The 15,987-nt window shown below is 34.2% G+C and overlaps 2 protein-coding genes across 6 annotated transcripts in view; one reads left to right on the forward strand and one right to left on the reverse strand.

Moving 5' to 3' along the window:
* The first annotated feature begins 2,751 nt into the window (after window positions 1-2,751).
* LOC108694423 (UPF0454 protein C12orf49 homolog) lies at window positions 2,752-4,545 on the forward strand. The gene is made up of 4 exons (XM_018203903.1): window positions 2,752-3,247; window positions 3,359-3,592; window positions 3,868-4,089; window positions 4,201-4,545. Exons 1-4 carry the CDS (start codon window positions 3,137-3,139, stop codon window positions 4,522-4,524), a joined length of 891 nt encoding a protein of 296 aa, XP_018059392.1. The 5' UTR covers window positions 2,752-3,136; the 3' UTR covers window positions 4,525-4,545.
* Window positions 4,546-4,587: 42 nt separating this feature from the next.
* The window catches only part of LOC108694424 (phytanoyl-CoA dioxygenase, peroxisomal-like), a 44,785-nt gene continuing 33,385 nt past the window's right edge, over window positions 4,588-15,987 (reverse strand). For all 5 annotated transcript variants that reach the window (XM_018203906.1, XM_018203907.1, XM_018203908.1 and 2 more), the window contains 5 exons: window positions 6,322-6,526; window positions 5,365-5,601; window positions 5,084-5,288; window positions 4,844-5,008; window positions 4,588-4,743 (listed from right to left, as the gene is read on the reverse strand). In XM_018203906.1, the coding sequence (XP_018059395.1) occupies window positions 4,606-4,743; window positions 4,844-5,008; window positions 5,084-5,288; window positions 5,365-5,601; window positions 6,322-6,461 (885 nt within the window). In that variant the 5' untranslated portion in view covers window positions 6,462-6,526 and the 3' untranslated portion in view covers window positions 4,588-4,605. The remainder of the gene's footprint in view (window positions 4,744-4,843; window positions 5,009-5,083; window positions 5,289-5,364; window positions 5,602-6,321; window positions 6,527-15,987) is intronic.

The raw sequence follows: 15,987 nt of genomic DNA on the forward strand, positions 1-15,987 counted from the left end.
TACACGAATAGGTCTACTGAACTGCATTTGCTGGGGGTGCATTCAGATTCCCGAATATTCGCAACATCCTCTGCAACCCTTTATCACCCTTCACATGAGGATTTCCATTAATTCACCCACTCAATTTTAAGCCTGGGCCGAATATTTCGTATTTATGTACACAATAGAGAGTACATTTCCACCCCACTTTGTCTACTCTACCCTTCTATACACGAAAAGATGATAAATCTCTCATTAAACAGACTATTGTTTTACGCTTGTTTAACATTTATAACAGCATAATAAAGTGATATTTTATTCTCTTGGGAATTTAAGCATATGCCTCAAACACCTACGCGTTGTAAATTTCATTTTTCATGTAATGAATGATAAAGATATTGAAATGAAAATTATTAGATTATTCTCTAATGACAGGATCTCTAAAGCTATGGCGCGTAAGGGTTCAAATCGAACGCAGCTATAAAATAATTTGGGATAAATTTGACAGTTCCCTGCTAAAAAATGATGAAATCATGTAATTAAAACATGTTAATCACGTAATGTGTAATGTAAATCACATATAAATTTAATTTACATGTAAGACATGTAAATCACGTAACCAAATCAGTATATGATTGTTTAAAATGATGTAATTTGAAAAATCTTTGAAAAATCACATGATATAAATAATTTCATCCATCATGTGAAGTTAATTACATATGAGATTTTATCAAATTTTAAAGAATTGGATGATAGAAATAGAAGAAAAAATCACGTAACTTTTCAAAATACGTAATTTAAAAATCACGTATTGATTTAGAACATTGAACGTGATTTACATATTTTAATTATATGATTTTATCATCCAACTATATGATGTGATTTGTTTCAATAGAGTTTACTCCATGTCTCGCGATGTACATCGTGAATGTTTGGCATTTGATTAGCGCTTAATATGTGGCGTTATTAATGTGCCTGCAATTTACCGAACGTGTTATCGCTTACATCGTTGGCATTAAACTATGTAGACACGGAGATAATTCGTAAACTGCAATTTCCTTGAAAAGATATCTATTGAAGAAGACAGGCTGTAGAAACCGCAAAAACATATTATCAAGATTTTAAAACAATTAATTTTATGATAAATCCTATTATAAATAAGACATTAGTAACCATGTATAGATATATAAATACTTCTGCTAACAACAAGCTATCTGTTTTTAGAATCTAAATATAATACATTAATTAAGCGAAAATACATAAATAAAATAAAATTTAGGAAATCAAAGAAATATAGGCTCTAATGATAATAATCAATGATAGTTAAAAAGCCTGCTGAGAACTAACTCAGTTGTAGTTACGAATTATAATTTATTTTCCAATACACACATATAAAATAAATTAAATAACATAGATGTTTCGATCCGAATTTTCGATCCTGCTCAATATTAATATTGAGTAACGAATGAAATATTGTATTACATAGACATTGTTCTGTGAATCGTTTGAAATGCGTTTCCGTCGTCAAGATATCGCTTAACATCAAGAATTGTGCTTAGGACAGTCAAGATATCACTTACATCGATATCTCATTATGTTCATGACCTACGTACACGTAACATCAATATTCATAGCAATCTGAAACTATCATTAAACCAGGAAGTCTAATGACGTTTCTGTGCACAATTCTCGATGTAAGCGATACCTTCACTGTTCTAAGCACAATTCTGGATGTTAAGCGATACCTTGACGATACGGAAACGCATTTCAAACGATTACAGAATAACGTCTACGTAATATTTCATTCGTTATTCAACGTTAATACTGAGGAGGATCCAAAACTCGGGTCGAAATGTCTATGTTATTTAATTTATTTTATACATGTGCATTGAAAAATAAATTACAATTCGCAACTACAACTGGCGTTGGCTCTCAGCAGGTTTTTTAACTATCATTGAAAATTTAAGAATGTATATATATCATATATATGATACCGTATTTTCCAGCTAATAAAATAGCTTCAACATAAAGCCTATCATCTGGTGTTTTTCAGTAAAAAAATTTTTTTTATATGTATTGGAAAATAAAAAAGATAATAGCTTTGAAATGAAACCCATCATCCTTCATCGGTGAAAAAAAAAAAAAATTTTTATGTTGAAAAAATACAAAAGCCTACGGTTATATTTCCTTTGGCTATATCCAAGCAGAACAAACAAGTCATAGTGACATTAAAATGACGTTAAAATGACAACAAAATGAATCGTAACGATATTTTAGAGTCATTTTTGACATTATTTTGATATTAAATGACTTGTTATTCTGCTTGGATATAATGCCATTGTAGCTTTATGTTTAACGAACACACCGTTGTGTTTGCTTATCCTTTATTCATTTTATTGATTCATTAAAAGTCGATTAAAAAATGCAAAAAAATTATACCACCGACGAGATACTATTAAAGACCCTCAACCCTGGACATTTTTCATCCATATAAAAAGGCTCCGAGGAATGAAGATAATTGAAAGAACGCTGACATTATCGACAATTGATATAAATTTGCGATTATTTGGATAATATCATTAAATTGATGATTTTTTAGTATATAAATATTCTATAAATAAGTATGCAGACTTATAATGCCTTATATATTGCTGCAAAATTATTTTTTTTCGTTCTCTGTATCATCTCGTCGGTAATTATACATAAAAGTAACGACATCTAGCGCAATACCTCGGAAAAGAGATTGTTTGGTAAATCAATAAACTCAACGGGCAAGTCAATCATGTCATATCGCCACGCTTTACCGCGTGTTCGTTTCGCATCGTTTCGTTTGTATTTCATAATTAACGAAATTCGTTTTATCAACGAGGCGACAATCGACGCCGTTCATTTATTCTTGTGATAATGAAAAACTGACAACATTCATGCGTTCAGCAAAGTAATATTTATAGTGCTCCACAAACTTTTGATAATAATAACAAATCTAACCTTCACGAATTGATCTCTGCGAATTTGCAATCACTTCGATGTCGAATGCCTTTATCACGAACTCTTCTTACGATCGCGCACGGAACAATGAATCATTCTGCAAATACTATGTCCAGAGAATTTGAAGTTGTTTTGGTGAGGACAAGCGTATAAGCGGAGCAGAAGAAGAATGCCAAGCTGCACGAGTTTGATCAGATTACTTAGACGACGTCTCGTTCTTGGGCTCATCTTCGCTTTGTCATTGACATATTGTGCCTTTTCGTTACTCCGCAATGAAAAGGCAGGTACATTTATATACTTGAAGTCACATTATAGTTAATAATCTAACTACGAATCTTTGTGGATATTATTATAACTTTTATTATAAGAGATTTTGTCATTTTCTTTACAGAAAAGGCTACCAAATCTAGATAACAATTTCGATATGGATCCTATGATGATTAATGATAACAATGAAAACATGATACCTGATGATAATCTGCTAGAAGAGTTAAGAGCATCCGATAAGTCTCCATTATGGCAGATAGAAATACTGGATCAAGCAGCTGATAACGCAGGAAATATAGATGCATCTAATTTAAATGAAAGCGACGCTTATAATCAGTCTTGTCGTAATTCCATTCAAGTGAGGATTTGTATTAATATATTGACTGCCCAAATATGAGTTAACTTGCAGTTAGATACCAATTATTCACTGTTTTTTAAAAATAATTTTATTGTGAATTTTTTAAATAAAAAATTAATACAGTTAAATATTAAAATAATATAATTAATTATATTATTAACTATATTATTATAATAATAATATAATTAACATACTATAAAAAAGACAAATCTAGTTGTACAGTGGCAGTCGAAATTTATTCCGTTTATTTTGATGAGCATCTTACATTTTCTTAGGGAAGAGGCTTGATAGTTGATGATCATGGTGTAGTATGTTCGAGACACGAAGTGCAATCGAATGGATGTTGTGCGGAAACAGAAACAGAGCAGAAACAATCTTCAAAAAATGAAGAATCATTTATGACTAAGAGAGAAAGGTATAGTTGCAAAACATGCAATTCTCAAGGTTGCTGTACTATTTACGAGTATTGCGTTTCCTGTTGCTTACACCCTGACAAGGTGAGTTTTTATTGATATTAGTTTTCTTTACAATATTTAAAGCACTCAAACCATATAAAATATATATTCAAGAAAGAATCGGTATTTTATCATGATTTAAATTTATTATAGCAAATAAGAGGTCGGAAGGACTTATCATCAGGCTCTGCAAAAGTACAAAAAAACGTAGAGAGAACAGCTGTTCACTTCCAGATTTGTCTGGCCGCTTGTCGCACTTCAAGTTCCAGTGTGCGACGCGACAACACTTACAAGGATCCTCTCGCGAAATACTGTTACATCACACAACGATATCGCCGTAATATTAACTCATTAAATAATAACGGCGACAGTTCCGCCGTTGTCGTTACTTCTTCTTCTGTGGTGATGTTATTCACTTCCTCTTCCGAATCTTATTCCTGTTTATTCAATCCTACATTATCTATGGTTTTATGCTAATGTTATCTAATTATTGTTTCATCGTAGAATAATAGCCTTGTAAAAAACAAATGCTTCTAAATTAATATAGTTAAAATGTTTTTAATATGATGAACGGAGACCGCGCACGAGCGAGGATTTAAAACGCCATATGTCCGCGTATTCTATCTCTATATTGGGATGCTTTTTCTTCAATTCGTTTAAAATCTCGTTCCTGATGACTTCCTGAACCGGGTCATCCTATTGCAAGAACGTGAACACATTTTATTCGTTACATTTTTCAGATTCGTATTTTTATTATTCATTCGCGATAATAAACTGGTACTTATTCTCTACGTACATCAACAATAGTACACTCTGCTGCTGCGTAATGACAGGAAATCGCCTTTCTCGTTCTCTTGGATTTATTAATGCCAGATCCGTGAATGAGCAACGGATGAAAGAATACTGTGTCGCCGGGTTGCATTTCAAGATTTATCCAATTATTAAGCATCGAAGGTAATTGCTAACAGAAAAAAATTAAGCAATGATATGAAAAAGTAACATCTCGATAAAAAGATGTATTGAGGAGATATCTTACATATATTCCATGATAAAACTTATTCACCACTCCTTCCGACTCCGGAGGATAACCATGCGGACACAAGTTCCCTAAAGTATGTGATCCAGGCGCTACATAGAGACATCCGTTTTTAATATTGCAAGGTTCCATGGCTGTCCATACACCTACTATATGATCGGCTGGTCGTAACGGGAAGTAGTACAGATCTTGATGCGGTGGGTGTCTAAAAGAATATATCCTGTTCTTTCCATGTTGCATTAAATAATACTGGCAGTATTTTAAGATTTTTGAATGATTACCTCGAACTTCCAAATCCGCTATCGGGTGGCTTCACGATGAGCATACTATGTATCGCCATGATGTTTGGTCCCGTAAAACACTCGATTATGTCAAGAATTTTCTTGTGTTCGGTATATTGACGAAATATCGGATCCATATGCATATCTTGTATTTTAGTTAGCGCTTTTCTGTCCTTCACATCGTACATTATTATCATCGTAGCTTGCTGTGACTTTCCTTCGGCGATTTCGTTACATCTGAAAAATAAAAAAGAACTTTATGAGTATTCATCCCAAATAGCATACACTTCATTTGAGGACGTAGACGTCCTCTGGACATTTTTAACATGTTTCCTGAATGTGCTGCGCATATACTACAGTTGGATATATTACAGCTTTTAATACAGGGCCTTTGATCCTTTTTTGACATGCAAAAATTTCGATACCATTAATTAGCTGTTGAAATTGACACACGTGATCAATACCCGTAAAAACAGAGTTTCGTATCTGCAATTTATTGTATGCCGACATTTCAGATAATATTGAATAATCGGTCATCTGTAATATTATAGCTGATCGTAATATTTGCGCACACGTTAATAGTAGTCAGTAAATTTACTGAAACATCGAACATTTCAATAACACTGTTAGATTATCGAGTTACTCATAACGTAGATCATCCACAAAATTATTCCGATTAATATCTCCGCAATAATTTTTACTTTAAAGACTTTTTAATACCCACGCATATCTGTATGCGTTGAATAAACATATCATTTTATACGTTTTGCAATGATAAACAGGAAGCGAGCAACTTTTATATGTATACATATTTGACATACGTGGAAAGTTTTCTTCATATAAAGTCATCTTCATATAAAACTAGATTTTTAGAAATTCGCTTGAAATACTTAAAAAAAAAATGGTATTGTGATATATGGACATTCGATATGTTTTTTTTTTATAAGTTAAATATACCTTTCGTTACATTTGTCGAGCACATCTTGTGGTATGAGGCGGGGAAATATTAGAAAACCATTCTTCTCGTAAAATAGCCTTTGTTTCAGAGTAAGACGATTGAGGACGTTTCTTGTGTAGCGCAAATTTAATGAAGACATTATTGAATTTTTCTCATTCGATGCTTTTAAAATCCACTCTGCTAGTCTTCCGTATTGTACTTATCCTGAAATAAACAAATTTGTTTGATTAAAAAGAATCAGATTTTTCGTAAGATCGACTATTAATAAAATATTTACTAAAAATATAGCACAGGAAAGATTTTTTTTTAAACAAATCTTTATTAATTTATTTGAAAAAGAAACGTGTATGTAAGAAAAAAGGGAAATAGTGATGTGCCATCCACATCTGTATTATCATTGATGAGTATCGATTCGACACAAGAGCCTATCTATTTATAAAATCGTTCAAACTTGTTTGGTCATGTCACGTATTCCCCAGAATTTTCATAAATTGTCTAAATTTAACGAATATGTAGCATGAAAAGGTATCATTTCATCTTGGTTTTTTTCGCAACTTCTACTTTATAAATATTCATCGTTGAGGGAATATCATGTTACGCAGTGACTTTAGTAAGCATTCCATAAAAATTCATAAGTTTATAGACTAATCATAAGACTCGATGGTTAAATATTTTAACAGTAAAATCTTTTTACGTTCTACTCGAAAAAAAATTTGATCACAGATTTTTTTACATAATAACGCACATATATAGTTTAGAAAATTTGTTTTAATTTTAAATTACATTACATGCGTTGCTTCGATTGTACTTTTAAAATAATGAAGCAAATATTGGCATTCCATCGTCGACTTTGGGCGAACAAAAAGGGTAAATCGGTATTTTGTGAAATGAGTTTGCAGAAAATTGATCCTGGTAGAATTTAAAAAAACTGAAAGGAACGTTACGAAAATCGGGAAATGTCTTTAATATTGTTAGATTCCGCAGTGCGTCGATTGTGCACTCGACTCGATTCACGTACTTATACCTGTCGGAACAGATTACACGCTGTCATGTTCCTGAATGCATGTTCATACGAAATTCAATAACCGATCCATTAACTCTACACCTCATTTGAAAATACAACCAGTCTACGAATTATCTGTGCATACGGATTACTGATAAGCACATTGACGCAAAAAATCCTTAATAAGAGAATAATGCAACGATTAATCGAAGAGAACTTATGATATCGTTAATAAACTATTTGCAAAATTTATATACAATATTAATCGATAACGAGCTATTTATGAATTCGAAATTTTAAAACGGCGATCATCAACATCAGAAGGGAGCGCAGAGAACATAACATTCTGAAAAAAGAAGAGAATTTATTTTATAATTCAAATTCGTTGAATCAATTATTTTCATTTCAAAATGATGAGTAAATAATTCGCGAGAGAGCTGGAGAGAGCTGTTGATCTGAGAGCGAAACCACGATTCTTGCACCCCGGAAACACCAATTGCGCGCGTCGATGAAGCGTCACGACGCGCCGACGTGGTTGCTCTTACCCGTTTCCTCGCTCCCTCGCTCCCTTTACCCGTCGACTTTAGCACGTGGCATCAAAGAGAAGGATATACATCGGGGTGGTCGGCGGTCTTCCCGGCCAAACGGCGACGACCCTCGCTCGTCGTCGTTCATTCGCGCGCGCGGATTCGAGAGTTCTTTCACTGAAAGTCGATCGTAATCGATCCCGGCTAGTTATCTTGTCAATTCATGCGAATATTGAAATACCTTGCGACGCGATTTAATTAATTCCGAATTGTAGTTTTAGCGTTAGACAATTCCGCTGTGTGAGATCTACATTGCTAAATTGCCAGAAAGATTTGTATCATTGTCTTCTGAGATCCTCAATATCTTACCGACAAAGAAACGAACATGACAGTCAATTGAATTTATTCCCGAAACAAATTTTGGGATGGATATTTTGTCAGGTAAGCTTGAAAAATTTCTATTATAATAATTTAAGATTGAAAGAGTCAAGACGAATAAAGAGGGTATAAATGAGAAAAAATTTGTATTTCCAAATGTAATCAATAATGACATTTAGTTTAGACACTTTTACAAATTTTTTTATTCAAACACCGAATATCATAATTATCATATAATACATTTTAAAAAGTATCAAAGTATCAGTGTGCAGATGTAACACACCATGCGGTATCTACTCAGGTAGCAAGCTGATGTTAAAAAAAAACGTCAGCTTGCTACCCAAGTAATTCTCGCTATATCGGTGTTAATATTAACACCATTATGATGTAAATTTAAAATTTATGATGTTAAGTCCACATCATGTTGGTGTTAATAAGTAAGAATTATATAGACATTGTATGATGTCAAGTTCATCTCGATATTTTTTAGAGTGTATGAATTATATAAAACATGTATATTTTACGTACATGTTATATGGCAGTTATATTTATAATGGGTATCTGGTTGAAAATTGCTAGAACTTGCCAAATTAATTTAATTTAATAATAATTTTTTCAACTCATTCGTACAAATTCACAAAGAGGATTAATCATCAGTTATACAAATGACATGGTAAAACGAACTTGATTCTATTTATTATGAATAACGAGTTATCTATTCTGAAATAATTATAATTCAATGTTTAAAATTATAATAAAATGGAAATGCCGCGTTAGACTTGTGGCGTTTTTAAAATAAATGGCTCTTACAAAGATAGGAGAATCTTATCTGCTCTTTCTGATCGACGTCCATTAACTCGACAATTTATTTTGTAAAAATTTAATTCAGTGACATGGCAGAGGCGGAATATATTAACGCATCGCGAACCACTTCGACGCTCGCTCTAAAGATGTATTTTTAGCGAAAGCCTACGGCGCATACAGATTAATAAACATTAACGCGAACAATAAGCTTCTCCTACAATAGTACTCTAGAATATAAGAGGTCGATATATTCCGCACCCCGTTCACGATAAAAATTAATACGCAATTTAACAGTTTCTACTCGACGAAGCATGTCTCTCGCGTTGTTTCGTTCGCCATCCATTTCGACTTCGATGAAAAATTTCATTCGCCGTAATCACGCAGAGGAAATCCTATTTGCGGAAACGAAAGCTCTACGCCGTCGATGTTGTCCCCTAAGCGCGACATAGCGATTAATTTCTCAAATCGCCTTGGAACGGCGGAAGTCCTCCTCGAGGGAGACTCTCGGCGATGGAATCGTCGTCCGTGCGTATATCTGCGAGAATAGAAATGAGTTTACGGAGGCAGGCAGACAAAATCGATATACATCGTGTTAATAATGAAGGAGCAAGGTCTATAACCTTCCGCAAGTGAGTCGGATGAGTCGGAATCGACCTTTCTCGCGAGGGATATAAAGACACTTGTTGTCTCTCCTTCTCTCTTTCTCTTTTTCACCCTTTCGTTGTCTTTATACATGGCATTTCCGCGGACATAATCAGCCTTTTGTCTACGCAAGTGCGCGACCTCTTTTTTTTTCCCTCTGTGAGTGGCGCAGCAACTATATTCTCCCTGGCGTGCGAAAATTCTAATCCCACTCGGTGCGAACTCGCGTGACAACTCATCCGATTTGGTTGGAAATGTCACGAATCGAGATAAATGTCGGTTCATATGGATAACATGCGTTCCACCTCGTATTCGACTTTTTACGACAAATATATGATTGGTAGAGGATTAATATCACGATAATCACGCAATGATTAATCGTACGCTATATAATTATATCTCGATATTTTCCACTGATTTCGTTATGCTCTGTGTACAGAATGTTATTACACATTATGCATTTTATCAATTACATTTTTCATTAACTTCGAAAACACATTTCCAGTCGCTTGCTAATACAAATTTTTCGCGCTTCATAAATTCGCAACTCGATTGCGAAACAATATCCAACACTATCCTCCATTAATGTTTACAATCCAAATCGCATTCTCCACTCTCTTTTAAGCATTTTTTATTAAATGATAAAGTGCGGCGTAGTATAATTATAATATTACTAGACATTACTATGCACATGTCAAGATACGCGATACAAAAAATTGATAAAAAAAAGATATGATATAAATTCCTCATATATGCTTTTTCCAGTATAACTTCTAATTTTTCTTGTATATTTTATCTTAGTCACCTCGTCTTAATTACTTTAGAATCTCGTTAGCCTCTCTTTGACATATTGTGAAATATAATACGCGAAACTCAAGTCTCGATAGAAATATGTTTTTTCCGCCGCTTATTCTACTGGCTCATCTAACTAGAATCAAGATTTCAGCCATTAAATTATTACCATGCTTGATTAGCGGCGCCTCGTTAGGCAACTTCGCTAACAATTATATCTAATGGGAAGAAGATATTACAGGTAACACGAAACATTTTACATTCTCTACAAGATGTTAATAATGATCTCACAAGCACGAAATAAACTGGAACGCGTGTAGTATAAGGATCGAGAAATATTGCACGAGATTGAAATTATCATCGCGATTGCAATTAAATGTGGAGGAGCCTAACATAATCACATAAAGCGCTGAATAATTAAATCTTAGTTGGAATGCGTTCTGTATTCTGCATCCGTTTCTATTCACGCGATCCATAGTTATGATTCCAAAAGGGACATATGCCGCTTCATTCATAATCCGTTCTTAATTTCAAGTTTTTATTGTTTTAAGCAATGCTTTAAGATGTTAATACAATACTAACATCTTTGATTGGCAAAATCAAAATTTAAAATCAAAAAATCCTGGGAAGTAGGAATCAACGCGATAGTTAGTGCGCTAATATTAGGTGTAGTAAAAAGAAATCCATTATGTTTCCATTCAATTTCATGCAAAAATAATGGATTTCTTTTTACTACACCTAATATAATATTAGATATAAATTTATATTGTCTCTTCTGTTAGACAAACATTTTTTTTCATACGCGTTTCAACTTGATTTAAGTCATTCTCAACGAAATACATAAATCAAAATTAAATTATTATCCTGACAATTTGTGCAATTCTAGTACTATCCTGCGATGTTTCCTTGAGTTCTATCTTGATTATTCAATCCAATAAAACATAAAAAGTTTCCACAAGGAAAGACATTACGAATTAACAATAGCGGTCAATGATAAAATTGTATGTACAAGTCGAAACGTGTACGAAAGAAAATGTACATGTCTAACAGAAGAGGCAATATAAATTTATGTCTAACGTTATATTAGCGCACTAACTACGGCGTTGACTCCTACTTCCCGGGATTTTTTAGTACTTTAATTTGTTAATTTTCGAGGAATCTGATTCTATTATATCTTGGATTTGTTACGACATCTTTAGTTTAAGATCATTCATTTCAAAACTTGAGTAACGTCCATGGATTTTGCGCTTAATTAGCTTGAAAATAATGCTGCAAGCCCTTGCAAAACACTTTCTGCTCAGGAAAGCCAAACGTGGTGCAGTTGATTGGACTCAGGAAGGTTTATTGTCAACAAGAGAGAAGAACGTATACGCCAGCATGTAGAATCGGACTACTTGGCTAGACTCGCAGGCACCTTCGCTTGATGAAGCAACACTGCCCGGCTAGACGCGCCGTCGTGCCAAAGCCCGCAAGAAAAATCTCTCCGTATTATTCACAGACGGACATTTCCTCTCTGCAAGTTTGCAGCTTCACTTCCACTTCGCCGCCGGAAACGATCGCTCTGTTGCGCGCTTCGAGTCGTTAACGAAAAACGCGGTCAGTTCTTTTTATAGGAAATTCCTTTAAGTCCTGATTTTAAAAAATTTCGATTTGTATGCAAAAATGCGATCCTGTATCCTGTATCTTCTCCTCTTCATATTTCACTTTATGATGCAATATATTTTGTACTTCATGACGGCTCGTTTGTAAATCGCCCGAGGATACGTTCGCACAATATCCATTTGTTGTTGAAAAATATTAAAAAGCATATTCTTTCGCTCTCGGAATACGCTTTCAAGGAACGTCGTCGATTGCCTCGTAAAACGAAATAATACAAATCTTACAATATTTCTATCCTTTGCAGGAATACGCAGTATTTTTTTCTGTATTTATATGTACAGATAAAGGAATATTGCTTTCAATAAATCGTATTCTGATTCCACGCTACTCTCGTATCATGCTGGCAAAAGTTGTTAGCGATGAAGCAGCTTTGACGTGTTGACTTTCTGCAGCACTACAACACCGTTATGCTCGGAATTTCAACCGATGTAATATAAATTTCTCCTTTGATCGCCAGCAAAACGGAAAATACTACGAATAAAACTTTACATTACGCTAAACATGTTTAAATGTCTAAAGCGTTTATCATCAGATCTGCGAGATATTCATTGCGTGAAGTAGATAATCCTCTTAGAATTAGATAATGAAAGATACACATCGCACTTGATAATCTTCTGCATTTGCCGCGTCTTTTTCTTACACCCTCTCAATCTTCCTAGAGCAGGAGCACAAATTCTTACATAACGCATAAGACCCAGATAACATGTATGTTGCATAAGATATCTAAAAGACATCTTTTAGATATAAGATCTCTAAAAGATATCTTTTAGATATATCTTATTAACATAAGTGTTATTTGGGAACATTCCTTAAATCGATCAGTGTCTTTTATTTCATGGAAAGGAGAGAAATGAAGAGACTTTCATCTTTTTATACATCATATGTTATGCAAGAGTCTGTGTTCCCGCCCTTATAGTAATAACGTGATGCGCGAGCAGCTGATTCCAACTCCGAATTTGTTTTCCTTACGGCCCCGTGAAATAGGTAGTATATTAAAGAAGAGTTGCAGATGTACCGGATCCCTGAGGAGTCGGACGGTCAGTTGTGGCAATAATTCTGCAGTTACTAGCAGATGCGGGGAGCCGTTTAATCAATATTAGTAAATGGATCGTGGGTGTCGTGACATTCTCCTTCTATTTCCGAGATATAGAATAATGCAGAATAATATTATAATTGGTCTATCAAGATATTAACGTGCAGATAAGATTTTATCCGTCGCGTAATATACTTAGAAATGATTGAAATATTAACGTTAGGGAAAGATTGCGTGTCAAGACGTCGTCGGGTTCTGCTTCCTGGGCCAAGGTCTCCCGTGTATTTTTCTCGGATGACCGACGAGTCAGTTTTCGAAGCAGTTTCCCCTGCGTATTGCATCGAGCACATGAGAGTTTCTTCCATAAACAGTATGGTATCGCGTATGGTTCGACAAATAATTCGCACACTGGTGCGACTCACATCACGATTCCCAAGCTTTAAGACGAATTTATCCATCCAAAATTTCATTTCACGGTTCAAACCGCAAAGATCCATTCGAGATACGTATGTCATAACGAACTTTCAGTTGCAATATCAGTTGCAATATGGAATGCGTTATTTTAAGATAGGACATGTTACAAACAGTTCAGGATGGAACATATATTTAATAACTCCGCCATGAATTATTCGAAAATCAGTTCGCATTTTCTTCTTCTAATACATCAATTACTTACGTTCTTAAAGTACATTTTAGTATTATAAAGTATTAAAAAGTATTTAAAAAGTATTTAAAAGTTACGCTTCGTAAACCAGGCCAGAGGTATCATTAATATATTTACATAACTTTTTGTACTTAAGTAATCATTACATTTGCACGCATTAAGCATTTATCTACAAAACGTATCTGTAATGAAAGAATTAATGAAAGAAACTTTCTGAGAAAATCTCGCGCTGTTATTATCAGGTCGATGCATGCTACGAAGAAATCGCGGCGATACGTCGATGCACCTTGGAAGAAGCGTGCCAAGGTCTTCGTGGTCGATGCATGTGAGGAATGCTTTCCGGAGTCACATATCGTCCAGTCGTTCTACTGGATTCCTTCGATCCTACGAATTTCTACATAGAAATCCTTCTTTCTCCGATCAATTGAAATCTGAGTGAGTCCATTGAGCGCGACTACTCAAGACAAATGATATAAAGGCAAATCGAAAAGAGCACGAAGAACGACATATCCTTTACAGTCGACTTGACGAAACTAGGACATGCTGTGGAATCGATATGTCAGTTGTCCCGTTCAGTTTCAATTCGGTATTCCAGATCAATATGGTTTGTTAGGTCATGCAAAACTGAAGCTCATCATTTAAGCTCGTCATTTACGACAAAATAACAAGAAGGCGAAAGGATAGAGAAGATGCGGAGGATGCTGTTCTTTATTCAAGAATTTCGTACGACAAAGATCGATACAAGAAATATAGAATAGAATTTATTTACACTTCAGCATATACAAGCCAAGAAGGCGACTTGGTTTACAGAAATACTTAACTCATTCACACTTACACTCTTCTCCCGCCTTTATATTACAAACTTAAATTATTACTCTTTAAAACTAAAACATTCTCTTTTACCTATACATAATCTCTATATCACAGCCCTTCGATACAAGAAATATTTCGTAACAAATTTGTGCGTTACAATTGTGTTTTGTCGTGACAATCACGTTGAAAAATTACAAAATGAAATTACAAGTGAAAACAAAAAATTATTTTCGATTAAATTTCGCTAAAGATCTACGCTTGTATACATTTCGTACGTCTACTTCAATATGTTTTGTGTAGTTAGTGAATTGGTTATTCAAAGTTAAATTGTCATTGCTAAGTCTATATAACCAACTGATTGTCATTGGAAACTAGAGAAAATCGTTCCTACATTGTTTGTTTTACTCAAAATAGAAGTATTTTGAGTGTAGAAAGAATACTATTTTCATGAATTTTAACTAGTTTATCCACGTTAATTACTTGTGACCGGGTCGTCATAATAATTTTAAGATATATAATAATACATTCCTCCTTCCGCATTACTTTTAATCGCGAATAATATTCTGCCGTGTAAAAATTAAATAGTACATGTCAGTTTAATGTCCTAGAACAAACATAATTGCAAATAAATGGAAACTGAGAATTGAGTTTTGAAAAGGTTCTCCCGAAATCCCTCGAGCATCTGTGGTGCGGGAATCCACAGCCGGCACCTGTGCAAACGGGCTTACTGTAATACGAAATACGAGGTAGAAACGGATACATGGAACATTATGCGGTCGGTACCTACTTTGTAATTGCAATATTCCTCCTTACAAACACGAATGCTGCATTCCACGTAGAACGAAATATACATTATCGATCGTCCAATATCCGTGGCAAGTAGCAACACGAATACATTAGGATGTTCGTGGATTGACAGGAACACGTGGCGACTCTTTTATTATTCAACGAGACATTTGATTTCTTCGCGGAGAGTACTGCCGCCAAATGACAAGCGAAAGTATCCGTATAAATCTCGAGCGATCATAATTCAATGATTACTTGAGAAATTCTGTGATTATAATAGCAATCGTGATCAAGATCGTTATAATAAAGAGAATGCAGCAATCGCAGAAAGTATCTCTCAATGAATGCGTTCGTTATCAGTGTTATTCTGTTATTCTGTTCTTGTTTTACGTCTGAGTAATAAAAAAATTTAAATAAAATAGCAATCTGAGTGATAAAAAAATTAAAATAAAATAGCACAAATATAGCCAGTGTTATGATTTATTTGATACTACAAATATTTGTAGTGTTCTTTGATTAATTAATAATATTCATTCTTCTGGTCAATCAAATATTTTGTAGTAT

Source organism: Atta colombica, unplaced genomic scaffold, assembly GCF_001594045.1.
Source record: "Atta colombica isolate Treedump-2 unplaced genomic scaffold, Acol1.0 scaffold12, whole genome shotgun sequence".
Lineage (NCBI taxonomy): Eukaryota > Metazoa > Arthropoda > Insecta > Hymenoptera > Formicidae > Atta > Atta colombica.

What these genes read in the sequence shown, in the direction of transcription:
- LOC108694423 (XM_018203903.1), top strand. Translation starts at nt 3,137, where the DNA reads ATGCCAAGCTGCACGAGTTTGATCAGATTACTTAGACGACGTCTCGTT. An exon ending in CTTGTCGTAATTCCATTCAA is followed by an intron (nt 3,593 to 3,867) that starts GTGAGGATTTGT and finishes ACATTTTCTTAG; the next exon opens with GGAAGAGGCTTGATAGTTGA. An exon ending in GTTGCTTACACCCTGACAAG is followed by an intron (nt 4,090 to 4,200) that starts GTGAGTTTTTAT and finishes AATTTATTATAG; the next exon opens with CAAATAAGAGGTCGGAAGGA.